A 27,439-nucleotide genomic window follows, 5' to 3' on the forward strand; every position below is an offset into this window, starting at 1 on the left:
CCAACCTGAACTACACCTGAGCAACTTCTGTTCTGGCAGCTTTTATGCAGTTTGATGCAATTCTGGCTTTTGTAGATAGATGAATGTAATTCACTGTTGGACATGCCTATTCCCCAAAGTATGAGACATTCTGTTGTACCACATCACCTTCCGCGCAGAGCTGGGACTGTCTCGCCTCCAGTGCTGTATTGATGAATGTATCCGATGCTCTCATTCAGTGTTCACACTCTGCTTTTGGCTAGCTTTGTGATTTGTAAATAGGAAATCAATAAAGACATTCAGGTTGTCTTTACAAAAGTTTCTTTGTGATTTGAAGAGGGCTGATGGCTGCCGTTGGGGTGGAGGGAAGGCGGAGGCGGGGTCCTGTGCTGAGCTGGATCCTGGCCCTTCTCCCCTGGCCAAGGGTGTGAGGTCCTCGGCCTCCCTGTGTGCTGCGCGTGGCACCAGCTCCCCAAGACTCCGGAGGGTGGCAGATCCCTGTGTGGGGAACCGGGACCCTCTGGGTCTGGAGGTTGTTGTGGAACCTGTGTTCCTCTGGGGGAGGAGAGGAAGAGGGTGATGAGTAGGTGTTATCCTGGCCATGGGCAGGGGGAGCTTCAGCCTGTCATTTTATGACTGAATTGCTTTAACCTTGACTAAGCATCAAAAACCTTCAAACATGCTAAAAGCTGCCCTGGCCTTTGCAGGGGTCAGTCTGGGTCTTTGGAAGCAGGACCTTGCTTTGAGGGAGGTGGAAAGGGCTGTTCCCCTGCCCTGCTGGCCCTGGCACGATGGGAAGGCAGTTTGTCGTGTGGAGGGGCTGTGAGCAGGGATGGGGGGGGTTCTGCCTGCCCTTCTGCACCAAAGGCAGCAGCTGTGCCCTGGCAAAGCACCTTTCAGTAGCTCCTGTGGGTGTGAGGAGCCGTGGCCCTGCTTGTAGCAGCTGCCTGGAGGAAGCAGCAGGGCTGTGTCGGCGCCACCCGGTGAGGTGGAACCCTGGGGCCGGGTGCTGTGGGGGGCTGCCGGGCCAGGCTGGGGCACTTGGGGGCCACCAGAGCCCCAGAAGCAGGGGCAACCTCGGCCTCACCCCCATCACGCACCAGTGCCGCCGCACTCGGAGGCACAAGGTCCTGTGGCTGGGCCTTGCCCAGCTCAAGTGCAAGGCCCATCTTGTCCTTCCTCCTCCTCAGCAGCGAGGCCAAAGGCTCCCCTGGCTTCCACACCCCCCTCAGGGCTGTGGTCCTTCAGGCTGGAGCCTGCTTTCCCTGCCCTGCCTGTGCTGCACACGGGGCTTCAGCCGGGAATTGCCCTCCCACACCACGATGTTCCACGGGGAGCCCTGGGGAGTGTCCAGCTAGGCAGGGAGATGCCGGGAGCCATCGGCCTCGCTGCTGCTGCCCTGACCTCCCCCGGCCGCTCCCACTTTGAGCGGAAAAGCCCTGAGGGGGCCGCAGTTTTAGCTTAGGACCAGCAGGAAAGGCTGGCGGCAGCTCCCACTGGGGATGGGGAACCCCCACCCTCAGGGCTGTGCAATCAAGCGCAGAAGAAAGTGTAGGTTTTTAAGATTTTTTTTTTTAATTTTACTTTTTGTTTTTATTAAAAAAAAAGCCCCTAAATTCTATGGCTTCCAGGAAGCATCAGAGAAATTTAAATGCCATTTCTGTACACTTTGTTTTAAAGCAGTAACTAAACTCGCAATGGAACAAACGCCCTCACGTACAATCGCAGTGTTTGGGCTCCTTGCTGGAAGGACGGTCAGTCCCGGGGGCCTCTTGGCCCTGCTCCAGTGGCATAGCGGGCGCAGATGGAGCTGGGCAAATGTCTGCAGCCGCGGCCCTTCCCCTCTGCGGCTCCTCTTCAGCCTCCGCTTGGGTTGGTCTGAGCCGATGCTCTGAGAAGGGTTCACTTCCAGGGAAAATTTAAGGCGATATTTGTTTTTTTAACATTTCTGTTTGTTTATTTGTTTGCCTTGTTGGGGAAACAAGGTCAAACCTTGCAGGTCCCCCCCGTCCCAGCGCGGCCTGGGGGATGCAGCTGTGGCAGCTGGGGCTGGCTCGGCCCTGCTGCAGCCCAGGAGCAGCCAAAGCTGGGGTCAAGCCCAAATTCAGGAAGGGGGCCACGGCACGGTGCCCTCTCTGGGGCCCCCATGTGCAGCCACAGCCCATGGGCGCCAGGGCAGGACAGGGTGACTCCCCCCCCCTTGATTTGGGCCCTCCAGCCTCCCCCAGAGATGGTCAGTTTGGACAAATGTTTCGAAGCAGCCACAGAAGGTCCCGTTTCCCACCCCCCCCACACACCCCTCCCACCCCTCCCCAAAGCCTCAGCACAGCCTCAGACCCTCTCTTGGGGCAGAACAACGGGGTTTTGGTAAAGATAAGTGTGCCCCCCGCCCCCCCCGCCCATGTGTCATGATCAATACACACAACAGTGCATGGTTTCAGTCACATGGGAGAGCTGCAGTGCCAGGGGGTGGTGAGGAACAGGGGGTGTCTGAGTGTGTCTCTGTGGCCATGTGTTTGGGTGTAAGTTGCAAAAACAAATCCCATTTCCCCCTGCCCTGGGATGAGGCAGGAGGACACCGTGCCAGCAGCTCTGGCAGCACCGGCCCACCCTGACACCCGCTGCTGCCTGGCCGCGCTCGCTGTGTGCCCCATGCCTGTCCGTGGTGCTGCTCGCCCCGGCTGTGGCCCACCCTGCACCCACTGCTACCCCGGGAGGAGCCCTGGGGCCCTCGGGGGGCTTGGACATGCAACAAATGGTCAAACCAAAGAGGCCAATAAACCGCTGCCCTCCTGCGAATGCCTACATCTGTGGTGGCAACACATCCAGCCCTAAGACATCCCAGCACCAGAGGCTGCTTTGCTTTTTGAACCGTGCTCTGCCACCTCCTGTCATGAGTCCCTCTGGCCTCGGCCGTCCCTGTCCCCACATCCCCCAGCTCCCAGGAGTCACCAACCTGTTCCCCAGGCCCAAACGGCACCTGTATTGCTAGCAAAAGTGCATCGTAAAAAATGAACTGTAAACGCGTTTCCTCCTTCCCTCCCGGCCCCCGCTCCCCAGCACTTCTCACCGTACCAGAGCCCGTAGTGCTCGTCACCAGAGGTGATAGCGAAGGGGGGAGGAACCCACCGGGGGACGTGGGGTGGGGTGGGCCTAAAGGAAGAGCAGAATTCAGTAACACTGAAGATGACGGTCAAAGACTGATGACTCAGCACTCTGCACCGAGACTCACTTTAAATTAAGAGACAAAGAAGCAACGGGGGGGGGGGGGGGGGAATATTTTTTCCTCCTTAGCCCACTGCTCTTGACATTGTCTTCTGCTTCTTCTGACAGCGACGGTTCAGCATCTGTAGAGTTGATCCCTATTTTCAAACTGGTTATAGACTCAAAAGCAAGTGACGCTGTGGATTTGTTTCCATTTGTTTCTTTCTTTTCTTTTTCTTTTTTTTTTTTTCTTTTTTTTTCTTTTTGACAGATGCAGGAACTTCAGCGAAGTTGGGCTTGGTTCGAGTAAACAGCCACGCACTGGGCGAGTGGCAGAGGAAAGGACAAGCAGTTTGGGGAGGCCCCGCTCCCCGCCTGCATGTGGGTCGCTGGGGGAGGCCATCTGGCTCAGCCCATCCCCCCCCACCCCCCGACCCCCTCCAAATCAAGGGGCCACCGCCAGCTCTGCAGGTCAAGATCCAGCCATGGCCAGAGGGAGAGGAGCCATCGCACACGCCGCTCCACCTGGCCCTGGCAGCTCATTTGCGACGCTTGGTGGTTTTCCTCTTCCTTCTCTTGAAGAAACAGCAGCACCTGGGGATGGAGGGGACCTGTCAGCACCTGGGCCCAGACACGGATGGGCTCCGCAGCCCCACTGTCAGGGCAGAGCCGGTGAGGGGGGGATGGAACCCTTTTGGCATTGTAGTGAGCCCTCCATGGGCAGCGCTGCTCTGGGAAGTGCCTCTGGTACGTGGCGGGGCCTGGACCACAATGGCCACAGTGAGTGACACCGGCCAGGGTGAGCGATGCTGGCAATGGCACACGATGCCAGCTACAGCAAATGTCAGTGGCCAGAGCTGGGGCCAGGCAGAGGCTCCCAAAGAGGGAATGGCCCTGGATCTGTGCAGGCCCGCCTGAGCTGGCTTTGGGAGGATGCGGGAGCCCCAGGGCTGGGCAGGGCAAGGTGGGAAGGGGCTGGGGGTGGCAGTGGCCCTGCAGGGACGCCCCTCGTGGCATCCCGGGGAAAAGCGGTGGTTACTTGCTCTAGAGCTGGGCTGTTCCTCCCTGGAGGGGACTGGACAAGGCATCACAGCGCAGCTGCTGAAACCCGCGGCCCTCCCGGCCCCAGTGATGGGGAGGCAGCAGAGCTGTGTCCTTACTTAGTATCGTCTGTCACCTCCACCTCGGTGGGGGCTGTGATGGGGGCGTTCGAATGTCCTGCCGTCGGGTCATCCGTGTTCAGCTCGCCATTGGTGGAGCTCATCACCTGGGGAGAGGTGAGCATCAGCACAGGGCAGCCTGCGGGGCATGGGCCGGTCCTCCGCCTTGACCCCCACCCCACGGCAGCAGCGTCCCAGAGGGGTGCAGCCCCAGGAGGTGGGGGCCCCCCCCCCCCCGAGCCCTGTGCGAGCCCAGAGTACCGAAGGCCCCACGCAGGGCAGCAGGCTGGTGCTCTCACCCAGACAGTGGAGCTCGGCCTCAGTGCTGAGCACTCCCAGGCAGCCCCATCACACAGAGGGGTTTGGTCACCTCCCCATCGCTGGGCGGATCCCGGCTCCTGGGAACCTGGGCTGGGAGAGGGGCTCGCTGGCAGCCAGCTCCAGCGTGGCCAGGAAAGATGGCCCTGTGAAGCTGTTAGCACCGAGGAGACCTTGCCATGGCCGAGTGACTGGACACAGCTCTTGCTCCCCAGTGCCAAGCCCCAACACCACCGGGCCCTGCAGAACTCAGCCCAGCGCCCACCCCACAGGCTCCTGCCAGCTTCAGGGTATCCCTGCGCTCCTGCCCACTCGCCGGGACAGCAGGGCTGTACGTGGTGCCAGGGCCGGGAGGAGAGCCAGGTCACCAAAGCAAGGATGGGGCTGGGAGAGGCAACAGGGACTTGCCTGAAACCCCCCTCCTGCACTGCTGCCCCAGGCAAAGCCAGGAGCTCCCTGGGGATGCACAGGCCAAAGGATCGCCAAGCTGCTTGTCCCCAGCTTGGCCTTACCCAGACTCGTGGAGGAGCTGCCATCTGACAGCCATGCTGCCCAGCTGGCAGGGCTACATCAAGCTACAGACACCCCCCCACAAACAAATCTGGAGACCCGTGTGCATCACCAACACCCCCCCCGCAGTGCTGGGCACAGGCGGAGAACAGGGAGAGGTCTGCAGAGCGAGAGCAGGGAGCAGCCGCTGTGGCAGGGAGCGGTACGGGATGAGCAGGGCAGAGCGTGAGCTGGCCCCACGGTCCACACCAGCCCTGCGACGGCAGTGGCGGGAGCCGGGTCCAAGCACCGGCAGAGATTCACCGCAGAAGAGCAGGAACGAGCAGCAGCCGTGGGAATGGAAGCAGAGATAGAGGAAACAGCGCAGGCCCAGCCAGGGGGACCCACCGTGGATGCCCTGCTAGCTGCATGGGCTGGACCCCACCAGCCCAAGGAGGGCCGAGCAGCGGAGGGCAGGAGACTGCGAGGGTGGCAAGCACGTGGCCAATAGCGCGAGTGCGGGACCGAGGCGGGTAGACGAAGCCAAGGACTGCCCAGGGAAAGGGAGGAGAAGCAGGGCTCGAAGCCATTGCTCCAGTCAGACAAGGAGGCACAGGAAAGTCCCCATGTGGGACAAGGCCGCGTCATCCGGCACCGCTGGGATGAGCAGCACTGGGGGCAGAGCCCAATGCCCACCTGGCTGCTTGTGCCGCAGAGCCAGTGCTTTGTCCACCTCTAACCACCCTCTGAGTCCCACTGGCAGCACCAAGGGAGCCCAGCAGTCCCTCGGAAGCAGCGCCAGCCTCGCCTGCGAGCCATGCGTATCACGCACCACGGGGACAGGGCAGCGCAGCCCCTGGGTCCATGTGTTGCAGGTTAGGCAAGACCCTGGGCATGTGCTGCCCCAATGCTGCCCTGCAGCAGGGGAGTGGTGCTAATCTCCTCGCACGGTTGACATAGGCTTGCACCCAGCTGCGTGGGCAGGTCGCATGGCACAGGTTGGCTCTGCTCCCTCCCGCGCCCACCCCTGCCCTTGGCGCGTGGTTGCATGTACCTGGATGGACCCCCCGAGCCTGCTGGCTGCCAGGTGAGCTCCCAAAGGCTCCTCGGCAGGCTGCCCACTGGCCTGAGGATCCCACAACTCCGTCCCCTCGGGCAGCTGCTTGCGACAGGCAGGAGGAACAGAATGGAAAGAAACAAAAGAAAAGAGGAAGAATGGGGAAGAGAAGGGAGAGGTGGAGGGAAGGGGTGGGGGGCAGTGGCAAAGGGAGTCGAGAAAATAAGACATGCAAAAGCAAAAATATGACTGGAGCAGCTTGAGTTTGTGATTGTGGAGGGCACTCGCACAGCACCATCCTGGCAACTCCCCAGAGCGGTCTCTACAGTGACACTGTGAGGCTGCACCCTCCCTGCCACGTACACACACACACACACACACACGCACGCACGCACCCCTCCAGCAACGGAGCTGGGCTCTTCCCCCCCCACTGGGCACATCTTCTCTGGGCAGCCAAGGACACACTGCCCTGCAGAGCACAGCCAGCCCTGCGCAGGGCTGGCGGCTGCATTTTGGAGCGTGCTGGGACAGCAGTGCTGCTCACTGTGTGGGGAGATGCGACCAGGCCGAGGTGCCGCCACCGGCCGCTCTCCTGTGAGTGCGATGATCCAAGGTCGGCGTGGATCTTTGCGGGGTGAGTGCGAGGAAGCGAGCTGTGCTGCTCCTCGAGGCACTGGGCTCCTCATCTGCCCAACAGCAGGAGAGCACCCTGCTGCCAAACTCTTGCCACTGTAAGTGTGGCACAGACACACACACCCCCACCCCCACCCCCCCGCATCCCCAGTTTGGAAACTGTTCCCACGCTGTGAGAGTTTTGAGCTTTGTTTTTCTCACTGCCCTTGAGAAGGGTTGTCGAACATGGCATTTCTTGGATGCTGGAGGCAGAAAGATGATATTACTGGAAGCAAGTTCCCAGGGATGAGCCAGAAGCATTTTGAAGATGTCGCCCTCTCCCTAAGGAAGCACTGCCCTGCTACTAGCCAGCAAGAGCCAGGGCTATCCCAGGCTCCCCAAGCTCGGCCCACAGCAGCAAGGGGCACCACTGGGCTGATACCTGGGTGAGGGAGGACAGGGTGCTGCACCCTTGGCTCCAGCCCATTTGCAGGTGCTCTGCTCCCCGGGGAGGTTCAAGGCAAGAGGATGAGGGTCTGTATGGGACTGCTGGGGAAAATGCGTGAGATTTGCTCTTGATGGCAGCAGTCCTAAAGCTGTGTTTCCTGCACCGGGGTATGACAGGCCACAGCACCGGAGATGGGCTGAGCAGCCCAGCCCCTTTCCCACAGCTACCCAGGCAGGGAGCTTCTTGCACAGCTTTGCCTGTCTCCCTGCCCTGGGCTGCTCCCAGCTCGGCCCCACATGCTTTGCTGGTTCCCAGGGCAAAGCCAGCCCCTCTCTCCATCACAGGGCCACACGCTGCCAAGCTGCCCCATGATTCTCCCCCAAGGCCCAGGCAGCCCCCCAGCCTTGTCCCGTGTCCCCATCCCATTGATGGAATTGGCACCATGAACAGAGCAGCAAGTTAATCCCATGGGGATGCGGCACCAGGGACACTGACCTCAACGCTGCGTGGCTCAGCCTGTACCGTGCCCACACCCACCGGCCAGCGCTAAACCCTGCAGCTTGCTGGCTGAAGCCCAGGCCTGGCGCTTCCCTGACATTCCCAGCCTCCCACAGCTGCTTCCTCCCACTTCTGCCAGGCTGCCTGGCCCCAGGGACACCGCCCTGGTCCCCCTGCTAGCCACAGACACAGACCTGGAGGGAGGAAGTCCTCCCACAGACAGCACTGAGGAAAAAAGGATGCCCCAGTCCGTGCCTCCATCCAGAGGCCCTGCCGGGCTCTGTGAGTCTGTGGAGCTGAAGCCTGAGCTGTGCACGACCGCAGTACTGTGCCCCGGCCGGGGCAGTGTTGCTTCTCACCTGGTGTTTGGTGTGTGGCTGTGCTTTGTCTCTGTTCGGGGGCTGCACCTGCACCTCGTTGTGCATTGTGCCGATGGGGGTGGGCTGGGGACACGACAAGGACAACATCAGCTGTGGCACAGCAGCCCTCCCACTGCTCCACGCCCCCTGATCCAACCTCCAGCCAAACATGCAAACCACCCCAGAATCAGGGCCTGATCCCAGCCCCTACACCAACCCCAGCAGCTCCACGCTTGTTGTTTGGCTCCAGTGAGCCCACAGAGGGTGCCACAGCAGAAAGTGAGGTGCCAACTCAATTGCTGGGTTCCCCATAGCTCCAGGAGCCTCAAATCCTTGAGTCACAGCTTTAACTCATCAGCATGACAGCCCCAGCTTAGAGATGGCTGCTGGTGTCTGGCGAGGACTGGTGGAGCTCACCTCTTGGGCACGGATGTGCCGCAGACCACACTGACTGACCACTATGCTGCCCACTGCCCCACCACCACACTGGGGCCCAGAACCCTCTGTCTGACCCCCTCCCCCCCCACTCACCAATGGTTTCCCTGCCCAGTCGTATTCGTAGTCGAACACGTAACCATTTCTCTCAAACAAGTCTGTGAAGAGCTTCCGCAGGTAGTCGTAATCAGGCTTCTCAAAAAAATCCAGCCGCCGCACATAGCGCAAGTATGTGGCCATCTCCTCTGTGGGGACAGAGCTGGCTCAGATGGGGCAGGGGGACAAGATGCCAGGCCAGTGGACCCTGGGGCCAGGCTGGGGCCAGGGACAGACCATGCAGAGCGCCCTCACCTGGGAAGTTCTCACAGAGCACCTCCACTGGTGTGGCTCTTTTGGTGTCACCGATCTTCTGATACCTCTCCTTTAGCGTGTCAGCCTGGCAGAGACATGGAACAGGTCGGCATGAGGGCCAGGTTTCTTGGTCCCCCTTTTCCAGGTAACAGCAAGAGCTCATTCCCAGGCAACCCCCTCACCCAGGACAGGTCTGGAAGGCAACCACTGGGGAGGGCAGTTCCAGGACAGCCACTGAGAGCAGCTGGGATACCCAAAGCAGGAGGGACACAGAGAAGGGGGACACCTACAGCTGCTCAGCACAGCAAGGGTCTGGTATAGAGCTCAGAGCAACAGCCTCTGCATCTGGCAAGGCTGCCAACCCCCCCCAACACCCTGGGGGCCAAAGCTTTTCCCTTCCCCACACCGTGATGCTGCCCACGCCAGGGCAGAGCCAGACCCACAGGGCAGCTGTGCCCAGGGACAGTGGGAGCTGGCAGTTACCTTGAGGCCTTGCCAAGGGAGGCTTCCGCGGAGGAAGTACATAAACATGTGCCCTAATGCTTCCAGGTCATCCCTGCGGCTTTGTTCTGCATGGAGAAAACAGAGACATGGGCACGTTCCCACTACAGCCACCTTCCCTGTCCCTGCCAGACCCTGCATCACCCCAAGTACCCTGCCACCATTCCAGGCTGAAGAGCAGGAGAGGCAGTTTGCCCCCAGCCCCACCTCTGGCAGGGGGGAGCTCACATGCTGCAGCCCCTTTCCCTCTCCCTTTCGGCTGAGACAGGGCTGGCCACACAGTGCGCACACACCTTTCCCAAGGTGGGTGTTGATGCTCATGTAGCGTGCTGTCCCTGTCAGGCTCTTGTGCTCTCGGTAGGGGATGTGTTTTTTGGTCTCGGGGTCAATATACTCTTTGGCCAGGCCAAAATCAATGATGTGGATGGTGTGCTGCCGCTTGCTGCCCGGCCGCCCCACCAGGAAGTTCTCTGGCTTGACATCTCTGTAGATCAGGCTTTTGGTGTGGACGTACTCCATCCGTGTGATCTGGGGGCAGAAGGAGATGTCAGCACCACGGCAGAGATGTGCTATGCATCCTGCACACATCCCTGCACCCTCCTCCCCTGGGCCAGACTCTGCTCTGATTGCCTTGCCCCAGCCAGCAACCCTGCTCCCCTCAGCCCCTACGTCACCCTGGGCTGAAGGGACGGGCACAACAGGTCCTCCAGCCCTGGGAGACAACCCCAGTCCGGCCGCATCTCAGACACATAGCAAGAGGCGCTCGGCTGTGCTCAGAGAGGGGCTGTGAGGGATGAGGGAGAGCCCTCCTACATCAGAGAGAGGGTGAGGTATGGAGGGAGGCAGGCTGGGATGTGCCAGCAGGCAGTGTCTCCTGCTCACCCCTCCTTCCCTGCAGGGTCCCCACACAGCCTCACGCCATGCCCACACATCACCCTGCTCCCCTGGGGCGGTCCATGGCCAGGCGGGCTGGGGTGAGCTGCGCAGAGCTGCAGGCGAGGAGGAGGTGCTGTGCTCACCAGCTGGATTGCGATCATCAGGACAGTCTTGAGCGTGAAGGTCCGATCACACAGATCAAAGAGATCTTCTAGGCTAGGTCCTAGCAGCTCCAACACCATGGCGTTGTACTTCCCACAGGGGCCAAAGTAGTAAACCTGAGGAATTCCTTCTGCAAGAGATGGAGCAGGGGCTGTCAGGGGTTGCAGCAGGGCTGAGCAGCACACGGCCATGATGTCGCAGCCATGCCATTGCTGGAGCTGGGACGGGGGGCTGTGGATGGGGGGATGTCTCTGCACTGCCCTCCCTCCACACCACAGCCAGCCTGGCTCTGCTCTTAGCAGGAGGGCGAAGGAGGCAGCTCCATCTGCATCCCTGACTGCTGTGGGGGAGGTGGGGGGAAAGAACTAAATAAAAAGGGATCAAAGATTAGACGTGGCTCTGTGTAAAATCGACCTCTCCCAGCCGAGCAGATGGGCAGGAGTCGCTCATGCTGGGGAGTGAATTTGCAGAGTCACATTTGTAGGAAGCCTCCCTTTCCCAGCCGCGCTGCCTGGGCGGCTGGCTCCCTGCGGCAGCTCAGCCTGGCTCCATACCTGCATTGCCAAGCTGTTTGTAGAACCGATACTCCAGGTGCAGCTGGGGGGCCCGGGATTTTATGGGTTCCTTGGAGGAGAGAAGGAGAACGGTTAATGTTGTTGTAGGGAGCAGAATGTTAGGGAGGTCTGTGTGTCAGACACCTCCTTCACATGCTGGCAGCAGCTGGACTGAGAGTATTTGGAGTTGAGAAAAACTGGTATAAAATGGAGATTAAGCCTCAGGGGATGATGAGAGACAACCAGTCCATATGGGAGCCAGGTCCACCCCGTCCAGAGAGATTCAGGTGCTGGGACATTAATGGGAGCAGGTATCAGTGGGGACCACCCTCTCCTGGGGGTCTCTCTGCCGCTGGCACCGGCTGAGTGCAGCACAGGCCTCAGCGAGGTCCTGGAGAAGCACAAAGACCCAGCTCTTCTCTCCCCGGGTCCAGATCACCCCACCTGCAATGACGTGTGCTGCTTCGCCTGCCCTCAGTTCCTAGCAGTGAGCACCGCTCCCTGCGCAGCCACCCACTCATCACCCATCGCAACCCACTTGGCTCGACCCACTCTAACAGCCTGGGGAGGGTGAACAACCTCCTTCCCAGGTGGCCTGAACCACGGAGGGACTCACCAATTTGATAGCTACGTATTCATTCGTGTAGAGGTTCTTTCCTGCAGGGAGACACAAAAAAGGCAATTGAAAGCAAGTGAGCCTTTGCATTAACCCTACTTCACACCAGCCGCAGTCCCCTGAGGGCTCCTGGGCTGCAGAACATCCCGAACAGGTTCAGTGGCTCCCACAACACATAAACAGGCCTCGAGGCTCAAGCAGGAGCAGGAACCCACTGTGGAGAGTTGCAACATGCCTGTTAATTACCCCCAGATCAGGTACGTGGATTCCTCTGGGATGGGCAGCATACCAGTCCAGGCCTGCAGGGATGTGACTGGTTGAGGCAGGAACAGGGCTGGGACTTGCTGTTTCTCCCAGCCACCTCCCTGCATGGAGAGGGGCCACCCTGCTCCCGGCGGGCTGTCCAGAGCTGGGGGATGCTGCTTTGTGGGCAGTGGGACCACGCAGGGGGTGGCAGGGAGGAAGGACCCCCAAGAGCACTGGGGCAGCTTGAGGCACTGCAGCTGGCAGTGGCTCAGAGACACTGCAGGAGGTGAAAATCCCTTCCCCAGGGCTGGGGTCACTCCTGGGATGGCATATGTGTGCGCGCGCGCACATGTGTGCGGCTCAACCTCATTCTTCGGGATGCACCCACCCACCTGAGGGTGCACGGGAACCAAGAGCAGCCCCAAGGCACAGCCCAGACGGTACGAGAAGGAGCTGACGGCACTGATGCGCTGCAGGCAGGGCCAGACAACTGCCTCCAAGCACCCAGGAGAGCTGAAAGGGCAGCCAAGCCACCTCAAAACCCTGTAAATGACTTCCTAGAGAGCTCAGCACCTTCACTGGTGTTTTCACACCCATAACTACAGAAAGGTTGAACTAACGGTGTCTGCACATCACCCTGTTTACCCCAGAGAGCCAGGAGGAAGGTGTTACACCTGGGAATTGTCAGTACAACTTCTTCCCTCCTAGGTCCTTAAAGGCAAAGATTAAAGAGGTTTGCAAAAACATCTGAGTGCCCCTTCTTCCAGAGCCCCCCAGGACACTGAGGAGATGGGAGTTAACCACAGCAGGTCCCCTTCTACAGCATGCAGAGCCAGCAGACATGCGATCCCACTGCCTGGCATGTGGGTATCTGATGGAGCTGCATGTCTCCTCGGATTTTCTCCAAGCAATTTGCTTGGGGAACAAGCTCCTCCTGGCATAAGATTTCATCTGCTCTGATTGCTGCTCTCCACCTGAAGCAGCAATAAAACCTTGCCAGGCGACATCAGAGCCAGCTGCTGAGTGCCAGAGTCGGCAGCAGGATTACAGGAAGAGGGATGAATAGGCGATATTAATGGAGTGGCTACTCCCAGGGACGGGCTCTACAGCCAAGGAGGGGCTCAATCCTGCTGCCTCACTGACCCTCTCCCATCCCAGGGGGCCTCTGCCAAGCCACTTTGCCTCCTGCCTCTGCAAAACCCAATCCCTTCACAGCAATTAGGAAGTAGCTGATTAGGGAGAGAGAAACGTCTGTCAAACATGCCAGACTCAGGGATTCTGGACTAATGGACATTCATGACGGGCTAACATTTCCTGGGAAGGAGGCGGGACATCCCCCAGACCCAGACATGGCTCCAGAGAGGTCAAGGAAACCCTCGGTTCATTGGGAACTTGACTGGGAAGAACTGAAATCCCGATGGACCCCAGTGCAGCCTCTTGCCCTCGCCACGAGAAGTCACCTCCCAACAATTTAACGGGGAGAGAAGGCAGCAAGCTGGCAGGGAAGAGAAGCACGTGCTGGCAGCTTATCTTCCACACACCAAGACCTTTGTGTTTTGCAAATAATTGCAAGGGAGAGCAAAACAGCCCCACACACCAGCTGGGATGCAGGCATGGCCCTGCCTGTGGCAACGGCACAGGGTCCCCACGTGCTCCCCGCCTAAGGTGGGCTCTGGCCTCAGGGCTGTACTGTTCGGTCCAAAAAAAAAAAAATCACTGCTGCCTTCATGGTAGTAACACATAACCAGAAAACTCACAGCGGGATCTTCCCTGAGGTTAGGCTGGGTCTGAGGAGGGGAAAAAAATGCATGGCAGGATACCTGCCACCTTGCCAGAGGTGTACTGCAAAACCAGCCCAGCGCAGCAGGGAGGGAGAAGGGAAGGAGGCAGGAGCATTCCCACAGGGCTGTGCTGGAGGGGTCCACCCCCTCTCTGTTACGTGGCACCTGTCCTGTTCCCACCACACTGCTCCCCCCCCCGTGGCTCACTGGCACAGAAAGCTACCCACAAAAACGCTCTGGGAGCTGGCAGCTATCTCCCAGCCCAAGAAATGAGTTCAAATAATTTGATACCCCCATAGTTCATCCCTTTCTGTAATGCTCAGAGGACTTGGACAAAGCCCATAGAAAAGATGGGGTGCAGAGAGAGCATGGACCATTGCTGCTGTCTAACCACCACCATCCTCTTCCCCTTTCCTGATAAAAAAGGTGCAAAGAGCAGAACCAGCCTATCGTGAGAAAACAAGCAAACAAACAACAGGAAAGAAAAAGCAAAAGAGCAAGGAGGGGTTCTTCCCCTGGCCAGGCCAAACCCACACCAGGGAACTTCCCACTCCAGCTCCTGGAGCAGCTCCCGCAGCCACCCCTATGCTGCCCACTCTGCTGAGCGCTCACTAATGACAATTACTAACACCTAAAATGTGTTGGAGCTCATAGGCTGCTCCGGGGAGGACTCAAGCAGGCAGCGCTGCAGGATTCATAGCAGAAAAGATGCTTTTGAAAGAAAAAAAAAGATGAAAGCAGCAATATAGGCAGCAGAAAGCAAATATTTGCATTTGCAGAGAGGCCTTTGCCCAGCTCAGTGCTGGCGGCACCTCCAAATCCAGCTGCCAGCACCTGCAAGACACGGTGTGTCCGATGAGAGGATGAGCACCAAGTCAAAGCCACCCATCTGAGGAGGCACTGGACCCAGGGTCTGTATCGCATTTAAAAGCTGGACATGGCTTTCTCTTAACCCTGTGCTAACACCCAAATCATCCCCCTTCCGAAGGCAGATTTGGCAGCGGTGGGGTCCAGCACCTGCTCCTGCACATCATGGTGACCAACGGAGGAGCTGGGCTCTGTGCCGGGCTCCTGACCAGGTCCCCATCCAAGTGGCTCCCCCTGTGCCAGCCCCTCGGCTGTGGCACAGCACCTCACCAACAGTGCCAGGAGCCTCTGCACACTATGGCCCTGAGTCATGCCTAGGCACCAGGACCAGGTATTTGGCCTCTCTGGTCCCCAGGCGATACAGTTGAGGAGCGCAGGAGAAGGCAGCTCTGAGCGAAGGCAGCCGGGCACTGGCCCAGCGCTGCAAGCACCACAGCCCTGGTGACACAAGCTGCATGAGTCCAAGCAATGACAGTTCCTTGGAGCATTGGGTTTTAATACCATTGGGGAAAGAAGAAAAAAAAAGTTATTTTAGAGTTTTACCTTCCTCTAGAGGAGGCTCTGAAGGCCTAAGAGGAAAAACACACATGAGCCATTAGCAAGGGAGGCAAGAGAAGTCAGCAGGCAGCGTGTGGCCTCTTCTCTCCCGCAGCCTACTCCAAAGATGCCCGTGAGCTGCCTCCAGCACATAGTGGCTCTGCAGCTCCGACCAGCCAGCCACCTTTTCGAGGTGGCTGAGCCCCTTGCCATATGTGCACATGTACAGAGGTCTATGCGGAGCTGAAGACAGAAGGGTGTCATGTGCAGCGTGCTGACCCCAGCCCGTATTTCCTGAAGGTACTACCCCTGAGGAATAACCCCCTGCTGCCAAGTAACCTGGAGGCTAAAGGCTGCAGGCCAGGGGTGAGAGCCACAGCTTGAGCGAGCTTGGGAATGTCCCCAGCACTCACACGTGACCGTTCAGCTGGGACACAGACCCAGCCCAGCTGTAGTAGCGACCTGCTGCTGGCTCATACACCACACAAGGATCCCCCCCCTTTCTTCCCTCCAAAGTACTGGGTTTACTTCTTAAAAATAAGTTAATTTCCAACTTTTGAAGGAAAACAGCTGCTGTGTTTCCAAGCTGCCATTAGAAATGAATGCAGCAGGCCAGGGGAGAGGGGTGAGCACAGGAAAGCAGCAAAAAGCATATCTGCAGAAGTTTATTGCCAGAAAAACAGAAGCAGCAGTCTCTGCCAGGTCCCTGTCCCTCACCACAGCCCACGGCAGCTCCACAGCACAGCCTCACTAGAGCACTGGCCATGCTCACAGGGGCCGTCAGGGAGCCCCCTGTCCAGGCAGCATGGCAGGACAAACAGCAGCTCCTAGCTCCAAAGTGCAGCTCCGAGGCAGCCCAGCACCAGGCAGATCTCAGGGAAAGGGGCTTGCATACCACCCAGGTGCTTTGGGCTGGGTTCTCCTCCTCTCCCAGCCCACTCCAAGGCACCACCGAGAAGCCTGCTCCAACAAACCCTCGCTGTGAGCAGTACATGCTGGCCTGGCTCCCACTGGCCAGCAGGAAGCTGACAGAGGCAGCAGGCTCCCGCTGCTCAGCTGTAGCCCAGTGCCAGGGCACACGAGCCACGCTCCAGTCACCCCTGCTGCCAACAGCCTCCTCCTGCCTTGTATTTCACAGAGCAGCATCCAGCCCTGGCACAGAAGCAGGCTGGTTGCAGGCAGCAGATGGGCAGGGGTGCTGCCCAGCCAGGAAAGGGGGGGAAGCTCAGGGGACTGCAGGAAGCAGGGGTTGCCCAGGGCTGCCTTTGGAAAACCCCAGGAGGAGCCAGGCTGGCTCTTGTCCACAGCTGCAGGCTGACAGTGAGGGGAACAAGCACTTTGGATGTGCTGGCTGGGGCACGGTGCCCTGCCCAGCCCAGGGGGAAGCACCAAAACCAGGTGACCAGGAGGTAACAGGACCTGCATGACCTAAATCTGCCCCTCGCTAACCCCCACATGGCTCCCCCCAAACTCCACACACCAGAGGGCTGGGGAAGTTGCTCCAGCTCCCACCCCAGCTCTCCAGTCATGCTCATACAGTGAGGAACTGGCCAGCAGCACTGCCTGACTGGGATGGGGACTGGTACTACATTTGTGTATCACCCAGGATGCCAAGGCCAGTATGAACATGGAGGGGCAGGATCCAAGGATGACTCTGGCAGCCAGGAATTCCTGCCCATCATTCCCCTTCTGGCTTCCCACAAATGCCTTATGCCAGTTTTTTATAAATTTTATTTTTAAACAAATCACTTTTGATTTTGGACACCTCCGTACCTGGGAGGACACTTGTCCCAGTCTGAGGCACTGAGAAGGACAGATCGGCACCTGCCTCTTGGCATGGTGGTGAAACTGGGCAAAGCATTACCTGTTTCAGGAAGACAATGTCATACTTCCATCCCCCACGGCTGGAGCTGGAAGAGTCACCTCCTAGCATGTTTTTGCAAGATCTCCTGGCTTTTTTAATGAAAGGAAAAAGTCCAAAGAAGATTTGGGAGCTTTTAAACACTGGGCTACACTCTGGCCTCTGCAGTCAGCCTGTCTTGAGGACCGAGTACTCCATTCCCAGGGGAAAACTGACTGTTCAGCAACAGCTGGGGAGTATCTCTGCTCATGCCACCACTTCACAACAGGATCCTTCTGGTCCCTAGCCATTCATCTGCAGTTGGAGAAATCCCTACTTTCTGTGAAGTCCCAAAAACATTCCTGAGCCCTGATGCAGCTCAGAGGCACACCTAAGGAAGAGATGCAATTTTAGGAGAAAAAACCACATAGCTGTGGCTTCCACTGATGTGATGAGATCTTGTGCTGAGGCCAGGTGCTAAAGGGTGTGACAGAGCAGGAAAACCACATGAAGGGACTAGAAGCTTCTCTTACTGGTGGCAAGGACACTCTCACAGCAAGAATCGACTGCTGCAGAGCCCCAGAGCAAGAGCTCACTGCTTGCTCCAGCCACGAGCAAACTGAGCCCAACTGCTCTGAGGTTCCTGCAGCAGCTGCACTCTGAGCAACCCAGACTGCCAGTTTCACAGACACTCCTCAGATCTGTGAGACTCATGCCTACCTCAGTGCTGTCCCCAAAAAGCAAGGGGGAGGCCAAGGCAGGGGGTCATGCCAATCCTCAGTGCTGAGTACACCAGACAAAGGAACAGCCACAGCCCCAGTTGTTTCAGACTCCTGCCTAGAGCAGGATCTTAGGAAATAGCTCATCCAGGAACACATACCCACCATGGGATGTTGACTGGCAAGCAGGGAAAAGGAGGGTGAAGGACACAGGTAGACCCTGCACATCTCAGAGCCCTCCATCCATCCCCTCCCAGCCAGCCCTGCAGGGAGGCACTGGCAGCAGGAGGTGCAGCATCCCCAGGGGGTGTCCAGATCCACCTGGGCAGCAAAAGGAGCAGCTGGTGCAGCAAAATCCCTCAATACTACTCCTTCCACAATACCTGTGTTTGAAGGAAGGATTACAGCTCTTCATGACATGGAGTACTGTGTCCAGTTCTGGGCCCCCCGGTTCAAGAAGGACAGGGAACTGCTGGAGCAAGCCCAGCAGAGAGAAACCAAGATGATCAGGGGACTGGAGCATCTCTCTGAGGAAAGGCTGACACCTGGGTTTGTTCAGCCTGGAGAAGAGAAGACTATGGGGGGATCTCATCAGTGCTTATAAATATCTGAAGGGCAGGTGTCAGGAGGATGGGGCCGGACTCTTTCAGAGGTGCCCAGCAACAGGCTAAGGGTCAATGGGCACAAGCTGGAACACGGGAAGTTCCACCTGAACATGAGGAAAAACCCCTTCCCTGTGCGGGTGCCAGAGCAGGGGCACAGGCTGCCCAGAGAGGCTGTGGGGTCCCTTCCCTGGAGACATTCAAACCCCACCTGGATGCTGTCCTGTGCCCCCTGCTCTGGGTGTGCCTGCTCAAGCAGGGGGTTGGATGGGATGATCTCCAGAGGCCCCTTCCAATCCCCGCCATTCTGTGATTCTATGACACTGGGAGATACAGACCCTCCACTGCTGAAAGCAGGAACAACTTGGCTGGATTTTAAACAGAGCATTTTCCTAAGCTCCGCAATTAAGCAGTGATCCCATCGGGGAGTTCAGGAACATGATGGTTTAGCCTGGCACCAGCCAGTCTGTCACGCTGGGAAGAGCTAACATTAACTCCCCACAGACAGAGGCAGCACAGCACAGTGGGTAAATTCACCCCACTCTCCATGCAGGTGCCTGAGCCGGGGCTACCAGCAGTGCCTCCCAACAGCCTCCCACCTCCTGCTCCTCTTGCACGCAAACAGCCTGCCCAGATGACCACGTTTACTGCAGGTTTAGCTCAGAGCTTCATTTGAAATGACGCTGCTTAAAATATCATGGAACAACAAGGCCTATGGCTCTCTCAGGCTCCCAGCCTGCTCTGGGGACCGGCTCTCTTTCCTCTTCCTAGGACACAAGCCCCTTCCCAAAGCACTTGCAGCCAAGGCCAACACTGCCTGGCAGAGACTCCATCCACACATCCAATGCACAATTCCTGGAGGCTTCCAGACTGCGCTGCTGGCACAGCAGTGCCTGGCACTGCCAGGCCTCTCCCAGCTGCCTGATGCCAACCGAAGAGTTAACAGCCCACTGAACGCCTCCTGGGGCATGCAGAGTCCTTGAAAGAGGAGCAACCTACCCACCCTCTAAGCAAGAGTTTGCTTGAACAGTTTCCTGATAAACTGGGTTCAAAATGGAAAGTGACCATGGAAGGTACTTGGGTTTTATTCAGCCCTTTCTCTCTCCCCTGCATGAAATTTTAGGAGAGTCTCTGAAACAACTGGAGAATTTACCCAGTATAAAATGAAATACTGAATCCCTCCCCCAGGAGCTTGCCCCAGCAGAACAAACACTCTTCACTGTGGCCTCCACTCTACATCCGTTCTCCTGAGGCACATGGTGCAGCGGGAGGGCAGCGCGCTGTGCGCAAGCAGGGCGAGATCTGGTGAGCATACAGCAGCATCTCATGAAGCATTACTCAAAGCGTTTCTGGACTGGGGGGAACACACAGGCTCATGTGGGCCACCACCCCTTCCAACAGGCAGAACTGAACTGTAATGCTCTCCCTTGACAAAGCCAAAGAGTGATAGGTATGGGGTGGAGATAGGGAACACCTTGGCAATCAGTCCTTCAGGCTGCGATGGGCTTTGAAAGATCAAGTGCAGTGTGAAGGGGCTGAGGAAGAGGAAACTCTGCGAAGGAGGCAACCTGCAGCGTGCAGTGCTTCAACACTGCATGGCCGGTCAACACCCTTGGTGCTGACGGCCACAGGCACGTGCCAGCTCCTCCTGCTGCAGGAGGCAATACCAGGGTAATCCCTGCACAAGTAGTTACAGCGAGGACAGAAGATGACCCTTCTCACCTAGACGGAGCTCCCCGAAATTGCCGCATCCAATCTTCTTGCCAACCCGGAAGTTGGGACCCACCATTAAGACTCCTGAGTTGGTTCCAGCACTTCGGCTTCCATGACTGCTCCTTCCTCCACCTGTCTTAGACATCCTTTTACCTTCCTCCAGCTCCCCTTTCCCTCCTCTCTTATCAAAATCCATAAGTTTGTGATACCCTGGCCTCTCCACGGTTACGCTGCTGCCATACAAATCCCAGAGCTGCCGAAAGTTGAGGAGTAAGGAGAAAAGAAACAGGGCTCTTCTTGGTTAATACACCATCACGGTGATCAGTGGGAGGGCAGGGCGTGAAGGAGGGATAAGCGGCCACCCACAGGTGCTGGGCTACTGAAATGTTAGTGCTTTCCAAGGTCCCGCCAGGATTGTCATCATTGCCTGTTACAGGGAGTTCTTTGGTGGCGAGAACATCCTGCAGAGAGGGCCCTCCCAGCGTGGCTCCTCAGTCTCCCAGCTGCAGAAAGAAGAGGGAGAAAGTTAGAATGATAAAATGAGGAGGCAGAGGACAATAAAGGGTTGTGGGCTCCAGGCTCCCACCCCCAGCTCCACAGAGCCCCTCCAACACCTTCCCTGTGTTACAGATAACTCCCACAACGATGAAGGGTGCCACAACTGAGGGGTGGGAGAAGCTGGGGTATCAGCACCATTGCAGGGTGCCCCACATCTAAGACGCTGACATAAATAAATGAAGTCTGGCCATGGCAGGAGGCAAGACGCTTGATGAGCATCTCCAGGTGAGAGCCAGCAGCGAGTCATGTGGGGAGAAAAACATCCCCATGGGCAAGGGCTGCTGGCAGCAGGGAGACCTTTGGAGGTATCAGCCAAGGCGCTCGGGGCCAGGCTGCCGCTGGTCAGACCCGAGAGTCCCCAAAAGCAGAGGATACACATAAACCACTGAGTTACAGGGCAAACCATACCAGGCGTGCAACTTCCTATGAAGTGAAAAGAGGATATTCTCCCCAGGCGGCTGCTTGCCAGGAGGGTCCCTGTGGGTCCAGAGGCTGTGGCCAGCTGAGTTAGAATGCTTCCCCCCAGCACCAGCCTCCATTGAGGCTGGGCTGGGACGTTTGTGCCAGTGATCCTATGCCTGGATGCATGGGAGAGGACACGGTTTCTAAGCAGCTCCATGTGTGTGGGGAATGACCCACGCTCACAGATTCCACAACAGCCCACCCAGGCCTGCCAGGCTGGAGTAAAACAGACACTGGCAAACAGGAACCCAGGACTTACTAACACCCCGCTCGCCTCCACAGCAAGTTCCTGATTGCTGCCTCTTTCTCTGCTCTCGAAAACCAACCTTGATTTTAATTGCAAAGCTCGGAGCGAGGCTCAGTGGCCAACAGGGCTGCTGGCTGCAGCCTGGATAAAAGCCACTGTGACACTCGCTGCGAGTAACTTATGGCCGTGGATGCTTGTTTGCTCAGTGGTCGTGTAGCACCTTGCCCGCCCCACACATGCAGCTCCCAGCACTTCCTAGTGAGGCTGGTGGGAAGCCCTGTGCTGGCAGTGGGGTAACTCGGGGTTCCCCTCAGCCCCCACAAACAGACAGGGCTCAGCTCAGGCCCTCAAACCAGGGAGCTCCTTCCCATGTACACACACCTGTTTACAGCGGGGGGGGGGTGGACTAGATGACCTTTAAAGATCCCTTCCAACCCAAACTATTCTAGGAGTCTATGACATTGGCTCCGCACAAGCCCCACCCTGTGCAAGCTGACTGTGTTCACACAGGTACAGCCCAACATTGAGGCCAAATCAGCCCCTCGCTCCCTTCTGGAGGAGTGGAAAGACAAATAACTGTCGACCAGCTCCATGCTCAGGGAGCCACGCTCTCCCTCCATCCAGGACTCCCATGGGAGTCAGGAGCAGGACAGCCAGGAAGCTAAACACGAGCTAGAAAGTGCAGAGGGTCAAGCAGGAGCTGGGCACACACTGGGAGGCCACGTGAGACAGACCGACTGACACATCCACGCACTCCCTGCTTTCCCCCCAGCATTCATCATCTCTGGTTTTGCTCCCAGCTCAGTCCTTGCTGCTTTTCGAGTGAGCTGAGCGGCAGCCCCCGCCACTCCCTGCCCGCCCCCCCTCTCACCACCTTCCTCTGCTCCTCTCCAGGCTCCCACAACACCCACCAAGAGCCCTTGCTGCTGTGGCCTCATTACCTGCAGGTTAAACAAGCAAACCCACACCCCTCTAGTGCTCAGACTCCAGGAAATGAGCACACTGCAAGTCCTGATGCTTGGCCAAACCCCATAAAACTTTTTATTGGCTCTCAATAGCTACTAATAACAAAAAAAGGCTTCTTGTGCTAAAGGGTGCATGGGGGGAAATGGGGGAGGGTCTAAGAGCAACAGAGGGAAAAATACACCCAAAGCCGGAGCTCAGCATGGAGGAAAGACTGGCTGCGTAAGGGTCTGTGGGCAGAAGAGCTGCTCCCTGGGGCTACCCTGCTCCCAGTCCTCTCCTGACACCAAATCCTTGCCAGGGCCCACCACACCCTGTCCACAGCATCCTGGCAGAATGCCACTGCTCTCCAGGAGAAACCAGAGCTGCAGGTGCTGAAGGTGCAGGGTGCTGGCCTGGCCCCTTGGGGTGGTTGTAGGTGCATGACACCCATCTGTGGGACCTGCCTGTTCAAGTACTGTGGAACAAGGCTTTCACATGGCATGGGAGCCGCCTCCTTCTGCTGCAGGCTCCATCCTCCAGGCCAACACCTCTGGAGCATCCCCCAGAGCACAGCAGCCCCAGCACAGAGCAGCCTGGCCCTCCAAGGCCACCACCTGGGGACCATGCTGCTGTACCCAGCACATCTCAGCCAAGGGAAACTGAGGCACACAGAGCCTTCCACCTTCCCTAAAGGGTAGCTACGGGCCAGCTCCTGCCCTGACACTCCCTTCCCCCAGCAGCCAGCAATCTTCATCCCATGGCAGCAGGAAGCATGGTGGGAGCAGCAGCAGAGCAGGGCTTCCCCACGCTTTGTTTTCCCCCAGCCCTGAGCGCACACAGCCGACATGTGATATCCTGCTCATTCTTTGCTCCCCCCACAATAATTTCCACCCCAGGTTTGGCACATGGTGGAGCCCTCCTGCCCATCTCACACTTCACCTCTGCCAGCCTCACACAAGGGCGTTGGGGAGCCATTTCCCCTGCAACCTCCCAGCTCCTGGATCAGGCAGTGCGGCACAGCCCTCCCGGGTGTTTCGGGAGCCACCTTCCCCAGGCACAGCTCCTGCCGCACACCAGGGAAGGCAGGGCAGCCAGTGATGTGCAGGCCATGCTGCTTCATACCCCATCTTCATTTTGAATCAGACCTTTATGTTCAGTCCCAGGGGATTTCAGGCCCAGACTGTTTGCACAGTCAGGCAGCTGACAGCCAGAGCCAAGGGAACTCCAGTCCTGCACTTAGGATTAAAGAGTTATGGGCCAGTCTCTGCAAGGGAATTTCAGACAATGGAGTGAGATGGAGCCTTAACAGAAGGGAAAAAAATACTGTTTTCTGCAAGCACTGGGAGACTGTGCTGTCTTCCCTTGGCCCAGATGAACACAGGCAGTGGTGTAGCACAACTCTCCAGCCCTGTACAGCAATCCCCTGCCTCGGAAGCAGCCCTCTTGAAAGAGACCGGCTCCAAACCCCAATTTCAGGCAGCTGGGCCAGGGCAACGACTGGCAAGGCCACAGCAGTGACCCCCGTGCTGGGGCTGTGTGCCAGCCAGCTACTGCACTGCAATTCCCCCCTTTCCCAAAGGCAGGTGGTCAGAGCGGCAGGAAGTCACTGAACCACATCGGTGTGAGTCAGGCCAGGGCAAGCAATGCTCCTCCAAACTCTGCCCACCAGCCTCCCCCATGTATGAGCCACAGGGAGCTGAGGGCTGGGAGGAGTCTATTTCCACATCCAAAGAGTGCCAAGGAGAGGCTCTGTGCACCTCTGTACAAAAGCAAGACCCACCTCTCTGCGTGGCCAGTGACTGGTCAGGTTTTCCACCCTGTGCCATAGAGAGATCTCTGGCCTTTAAAATTGAGAACAACCTAATTAGAAACAGAAACCTTTGGTAAAATCCCAGGACTCCCACTGCTCTGGAGCAAACAGCCCTGTAAAACCTGGGTTTGTTAAAACACAGCAACCTCGGGATGGACAACAGGGACCCAGACCTGCCCCATCCTGCCACCCCAGGGTACCCCTGATAAAACTGAGGGCACATGGTTGCATTTTGAACAAGAATCCTCCCCTGGAATGTCACATTGAGGCAAGCAGCCTCAGAAAAGCCCCTTCTAGGCTGGATTTGTTGGCCTGGTATCAAATCTGATGCAAGATGAGACTAAGAAAACTTCTTTCTCTCTTTGGGGGGAAGGGGAAGGAGGGGATGAACATGAAAAAAGTAAGTTGGCCTGAAGTTTGGTGGAAGAAATTCCAAAGCAAGCTGAGGTCTTAAAACAAATAAGCACTGCCCTGCAGTGTTTGCAATGCAAGTGCTCCAAGCCAGGGAACCTGAAAGCAAAATAAACTGCAGACAAGTGCAAACGACTTTGGCACCTCTTCAAAAACAGAGCCACAAAAGCACTGAAAGTACCATAAAGGGGGCAAAAATCACACTCAAGCCATCATCTGAAACCCAGAGAAGGGGTTCATGTTTCTGTTGAAATATTGGTTCTTTTTATTTGCCATCTGGTTTTGAGCGTGCCAGGTCTGCTCCAGTCACATTTACAAACTCTTCCCTGCAGTCATGAGGGTGAGAAAAAAAGGAATTGAGGGTGGGGGGTTGTTTGATGGTTTTTAAATAAAAGAATAAAAAAACCCTGCGATTCTAGTGCTAGACCTTGTCTGAGACCTGTGACTTGGACCAAAATATCAAGGCTCAGGAAGTTCCTGGCCACATTTGCAAGTATAAAATGCTGAAAAGTTGTATTTTTAAAAATTTCTTTCCTGTATAGTGAAACCTCATGGCTGCAGAGAGGGAGGACTCATACAATACCATCTGGGGCACATTGTTCTAGACCTTTTATATACACACAGTGTTCCTGCCTGAAAAAGGTTACAATTAAACAGGGCAAGACAAAAAAGGGGAAGAAGAAAAAATAGCAGCGCGGAACAAGGAAATGATTGGTGAAGGTCAGGGAGCAGAATCGTGGAGCTTCTCAGAACAGAGCCCAGGTGTCCCAGACCCACCGGCACCCCCGGGCAGGTGCAATGCTGCTACCAGCCATGGAGACTTGACTGTACCAAGCCCTGATCTCTGCAAGCCTTTGGGATGGTTACTTGAAACCGGTTTCCCCGTGTACTCTGCGCTTTGCAAGCGAAAGAGAAACACAGCTGCATCCAGATGAAAGAGAAAGAAAAGCTTGAGAGCACAACAAAGAAAAGCCCTTGATACTATGCAGCTCCAAATACAGATCACCACCAATTAAAAGCTAAAAATCACAAATACCCCGATGTCCTGAAGGATGACCCATCAGCTGGCTCCCAATACAAAAACCCAGACCAAAAAGCAACCAGTGGCCTTATGCAGCTGAAACCAAAATCCAATAAATTTTAAAAGTTTAAGAGGCAGATGAAGTCTTCGCTTACAAGGAGATCAAGAGTCTTAAAACAAAGCAAGATCCAACATTTTTAAGGCAAGCTGCAGACAGTCCCAGATGATGTCTACAAAGGTCTGTAGTTAAAAATGTATTCCAGTCTGCAGTGCCAACAGCCAAAATGGGGAAATGACAACATGGGGAAAAGCTGTGCCACGACACAGAGGTTTCTCAAAATGAGGAGTCATGGAAAGCGTCTCCAGGCTTCCCACAGGAGACCCCTGTGATAGGTATAGTCAAGCCAGAGGTGGGATGGAGGCACTGGAGGGGCACAGGGCAGCTCCATCCTCCTGCAGGAGGGCAGCAGACCCAGGGCATCCCTACACAGGCACCCGCAAGAGCTCAGCAAGTGGGAAGGCAACGGGCTGCCAGAAGGCTGCAGTGCATCTGCAGACTGCTCAAGAGCAAGTGCTGCCCAAGTGCACAGAGACCAGCCTCTGGGCCCCATTGCAGCACTGCTGGGGCCCTCTCCATCTGCCCCACACCCGACACGAGGCATCCCGAGACCCAAGACAAGCAGGACAACTCTCGGTACTTGTGCATGGCTCTGACCAGGGCCCTTCCCGGTTGAGCAGGCTCAGGAGGGGAACAACTCATCTGGGGTGTGAGCAGCTATAGAGTGAGAAACAGATGCTGAAGGGGACAGGGAACAGGGACGGGACATGACAACAACCCAAAAACTTATTCTAACCTAATGCTGTGAACAGTAGCGGCACGAAAGGTCCTCTTGAGATAGAGGTTTGGGCCCACACCTCTGTCCTCCACAGGGCCACAGCTCCCACACGTGCCTGTGGAGTGGGGACAGAGGCCAACACAGGCTGGAGGAGCAAGACGGCAGCTTGCAGACAAAGGCTCTTCCACCTCCTAAGGACAGGAACTGGCCATGAACTCACCTTCTCCCACCAGCTTTGCTCTGGGCTAAGGGTAAAGGAAAAACCTTCTAGAGTGTCCCAGTGCAGCAAAAAGCCTTTCTGCTGGGCCTGTGGTATCCCATGCTCTGCAGGGCTGGCTGAGGCCCTCCCTCTGGGCTGAAGCTCCTCACTTCTGCTTTTTCATCCACCAAAAGCTTTGAGGAAAAGCCTGTCCATGCAGCTACCACAAAAGGGAAATGCAGTGGGTTTTCCAAGATGTAAAAATAATGCAACTACTTCTCATATTCTGGAAATTTCATGTTCAAACCATACTTGTCTGAGCCCAAAGCTTGCAACAGCAAGTGTGTACACATGCGTAAAAACCCAGCTTGACCCACTGTTATTTAATTGACATTTAAGAACAAAATACAAGCAAACTGGAACTAGGCCACCTTTACAGTGAGGTGGGAACGTTCACATACCTTCGGCACCAGTTTAAATTCATGGGCTCAAAATTCCTCTTTCACAAGTGACACAGAGCTATAAAGCTGGGGGGGTGACTCACTCCAAGCCCTGCAGCAGTACCAGGAACCCACTCCCCACACCGCTTTCCTTCCCTTTTCTCTCTACACACACACACACCAGTGTCGCAGGAGATAGCCCGGTTTGAGATGGCAACGTCAGGCACCGTGAGAAGCCAGCTCCTGCTTCTACCTTGGAGAGGTAGCACTGTGCTCCAGAGCGTGCCAGCAAGCTCCCTGCAACTCAGGTCTCAACATTTATGAGAAAAATCCCACGCTGGGTGGATTTTTGAGGAAACAAGACAATTGGTAGAAAGGGTTTTTGGTTTGGATTGTTTTAAATGAGAAGTCCTTCCAGGACTTGGACTTGCCTGGGCAACAGGAAAGTCATAAGCTGGAAACGTAAGCTCCTCTCTCTGCATCGCCTGAGCCCGGCAGCACAAGGCAACATGCTCCACAGGATCTCCTGAGCTTCCTCTGCCCCTGGACATACACCTCTCCTCCTAGCTGGACACAACAGCTCACC

At 56.8% G+C, this 27,439-nt stretch overlaps 1 protein-coding gene across 5 annotated transcripts in view; it reads right to left on the reverse strand.

Annotated features, from left to right (window-relative positions):
• Nucleotides 1–3,453: 3,453 nt before the first annotated feature.
• CSNK1G2 (casein kinase 1 gamma 2) overlaps nt 3,454–27,439 on the reverse strand; it is a 45,646-nt gene continuing 21,660 nt past the window's right edge. For 2 of the 5 annotated variants that reach the window (XM_064469985.1, XM_064469983.1), the window contains exons 2-13: nt 19,934–20,427; nt 11,620–11,660; nt 11,004–11,073; nt 10,431–10,579; nt 9,705–9,939; nt 9,394–9,479; nt 8,911–8,995; nt 8,656–8,804; nt 8,125–8,208; nt 6,205–6,309; nt 4,344–4,450; nt 3,454–3,777 (exon numbers count right to left, since the gene is read on the reverse strand). In XM_064469985.1, coding sequence (XP_064326055.1) covers nt 3,723–3,777; nt 4,344–4,450; nt 6,205–6,309; nt 8,125–8,208; nt 8,656–8,804; nt 8,911–8,995; nt 9,394–9,479; nt 9,705–9,939; nt 10,431–10,579; nt 11,004–11,073; nt 11,620–11,660; nt 19,934–20,120 — 1,353 coding nt within the window. In that variant the 5' untranslated portion in view covers nt 20,121–20,427 and the 3' untranslated portion in view covers nt 3,454–3,722. Of the gene's footprint in view, nt 3,778–4,343; nt 4,451–6,204; nt 6,310–8,124; nt 8,209–8,655; nt 8,805–8,910; nt 8,996–9,393; nt 9,480–9,704; nt 9,940–10,430; nt 10,580–11,003; nt 11,074–11,619; nt 11,661–19,933; nt 20,428–20,890; nt 21,039–27,439 lie in introns of those variants that run through there. The other 3 variants (XM_064469986.1, XM_064469987.1, XM_064469988.1) reach the window with 3 other exon arrangements.

Source organism: Phalacrocorax carbo, chromosome 19 (assembly GCF_963921805.1).
Source record: "Phalacrocorax carbo chromosome 19, bPhaCar2.1, whole genome shotgun sequence".
Classification (NCBI taxonomy): domain Eukaryota; kingdom Metazoa; phylum Chordata; class Aves; order Suliformes; family Phalacrocoracidae; genus Phalacrocorax; species Phalacrocorax carbo.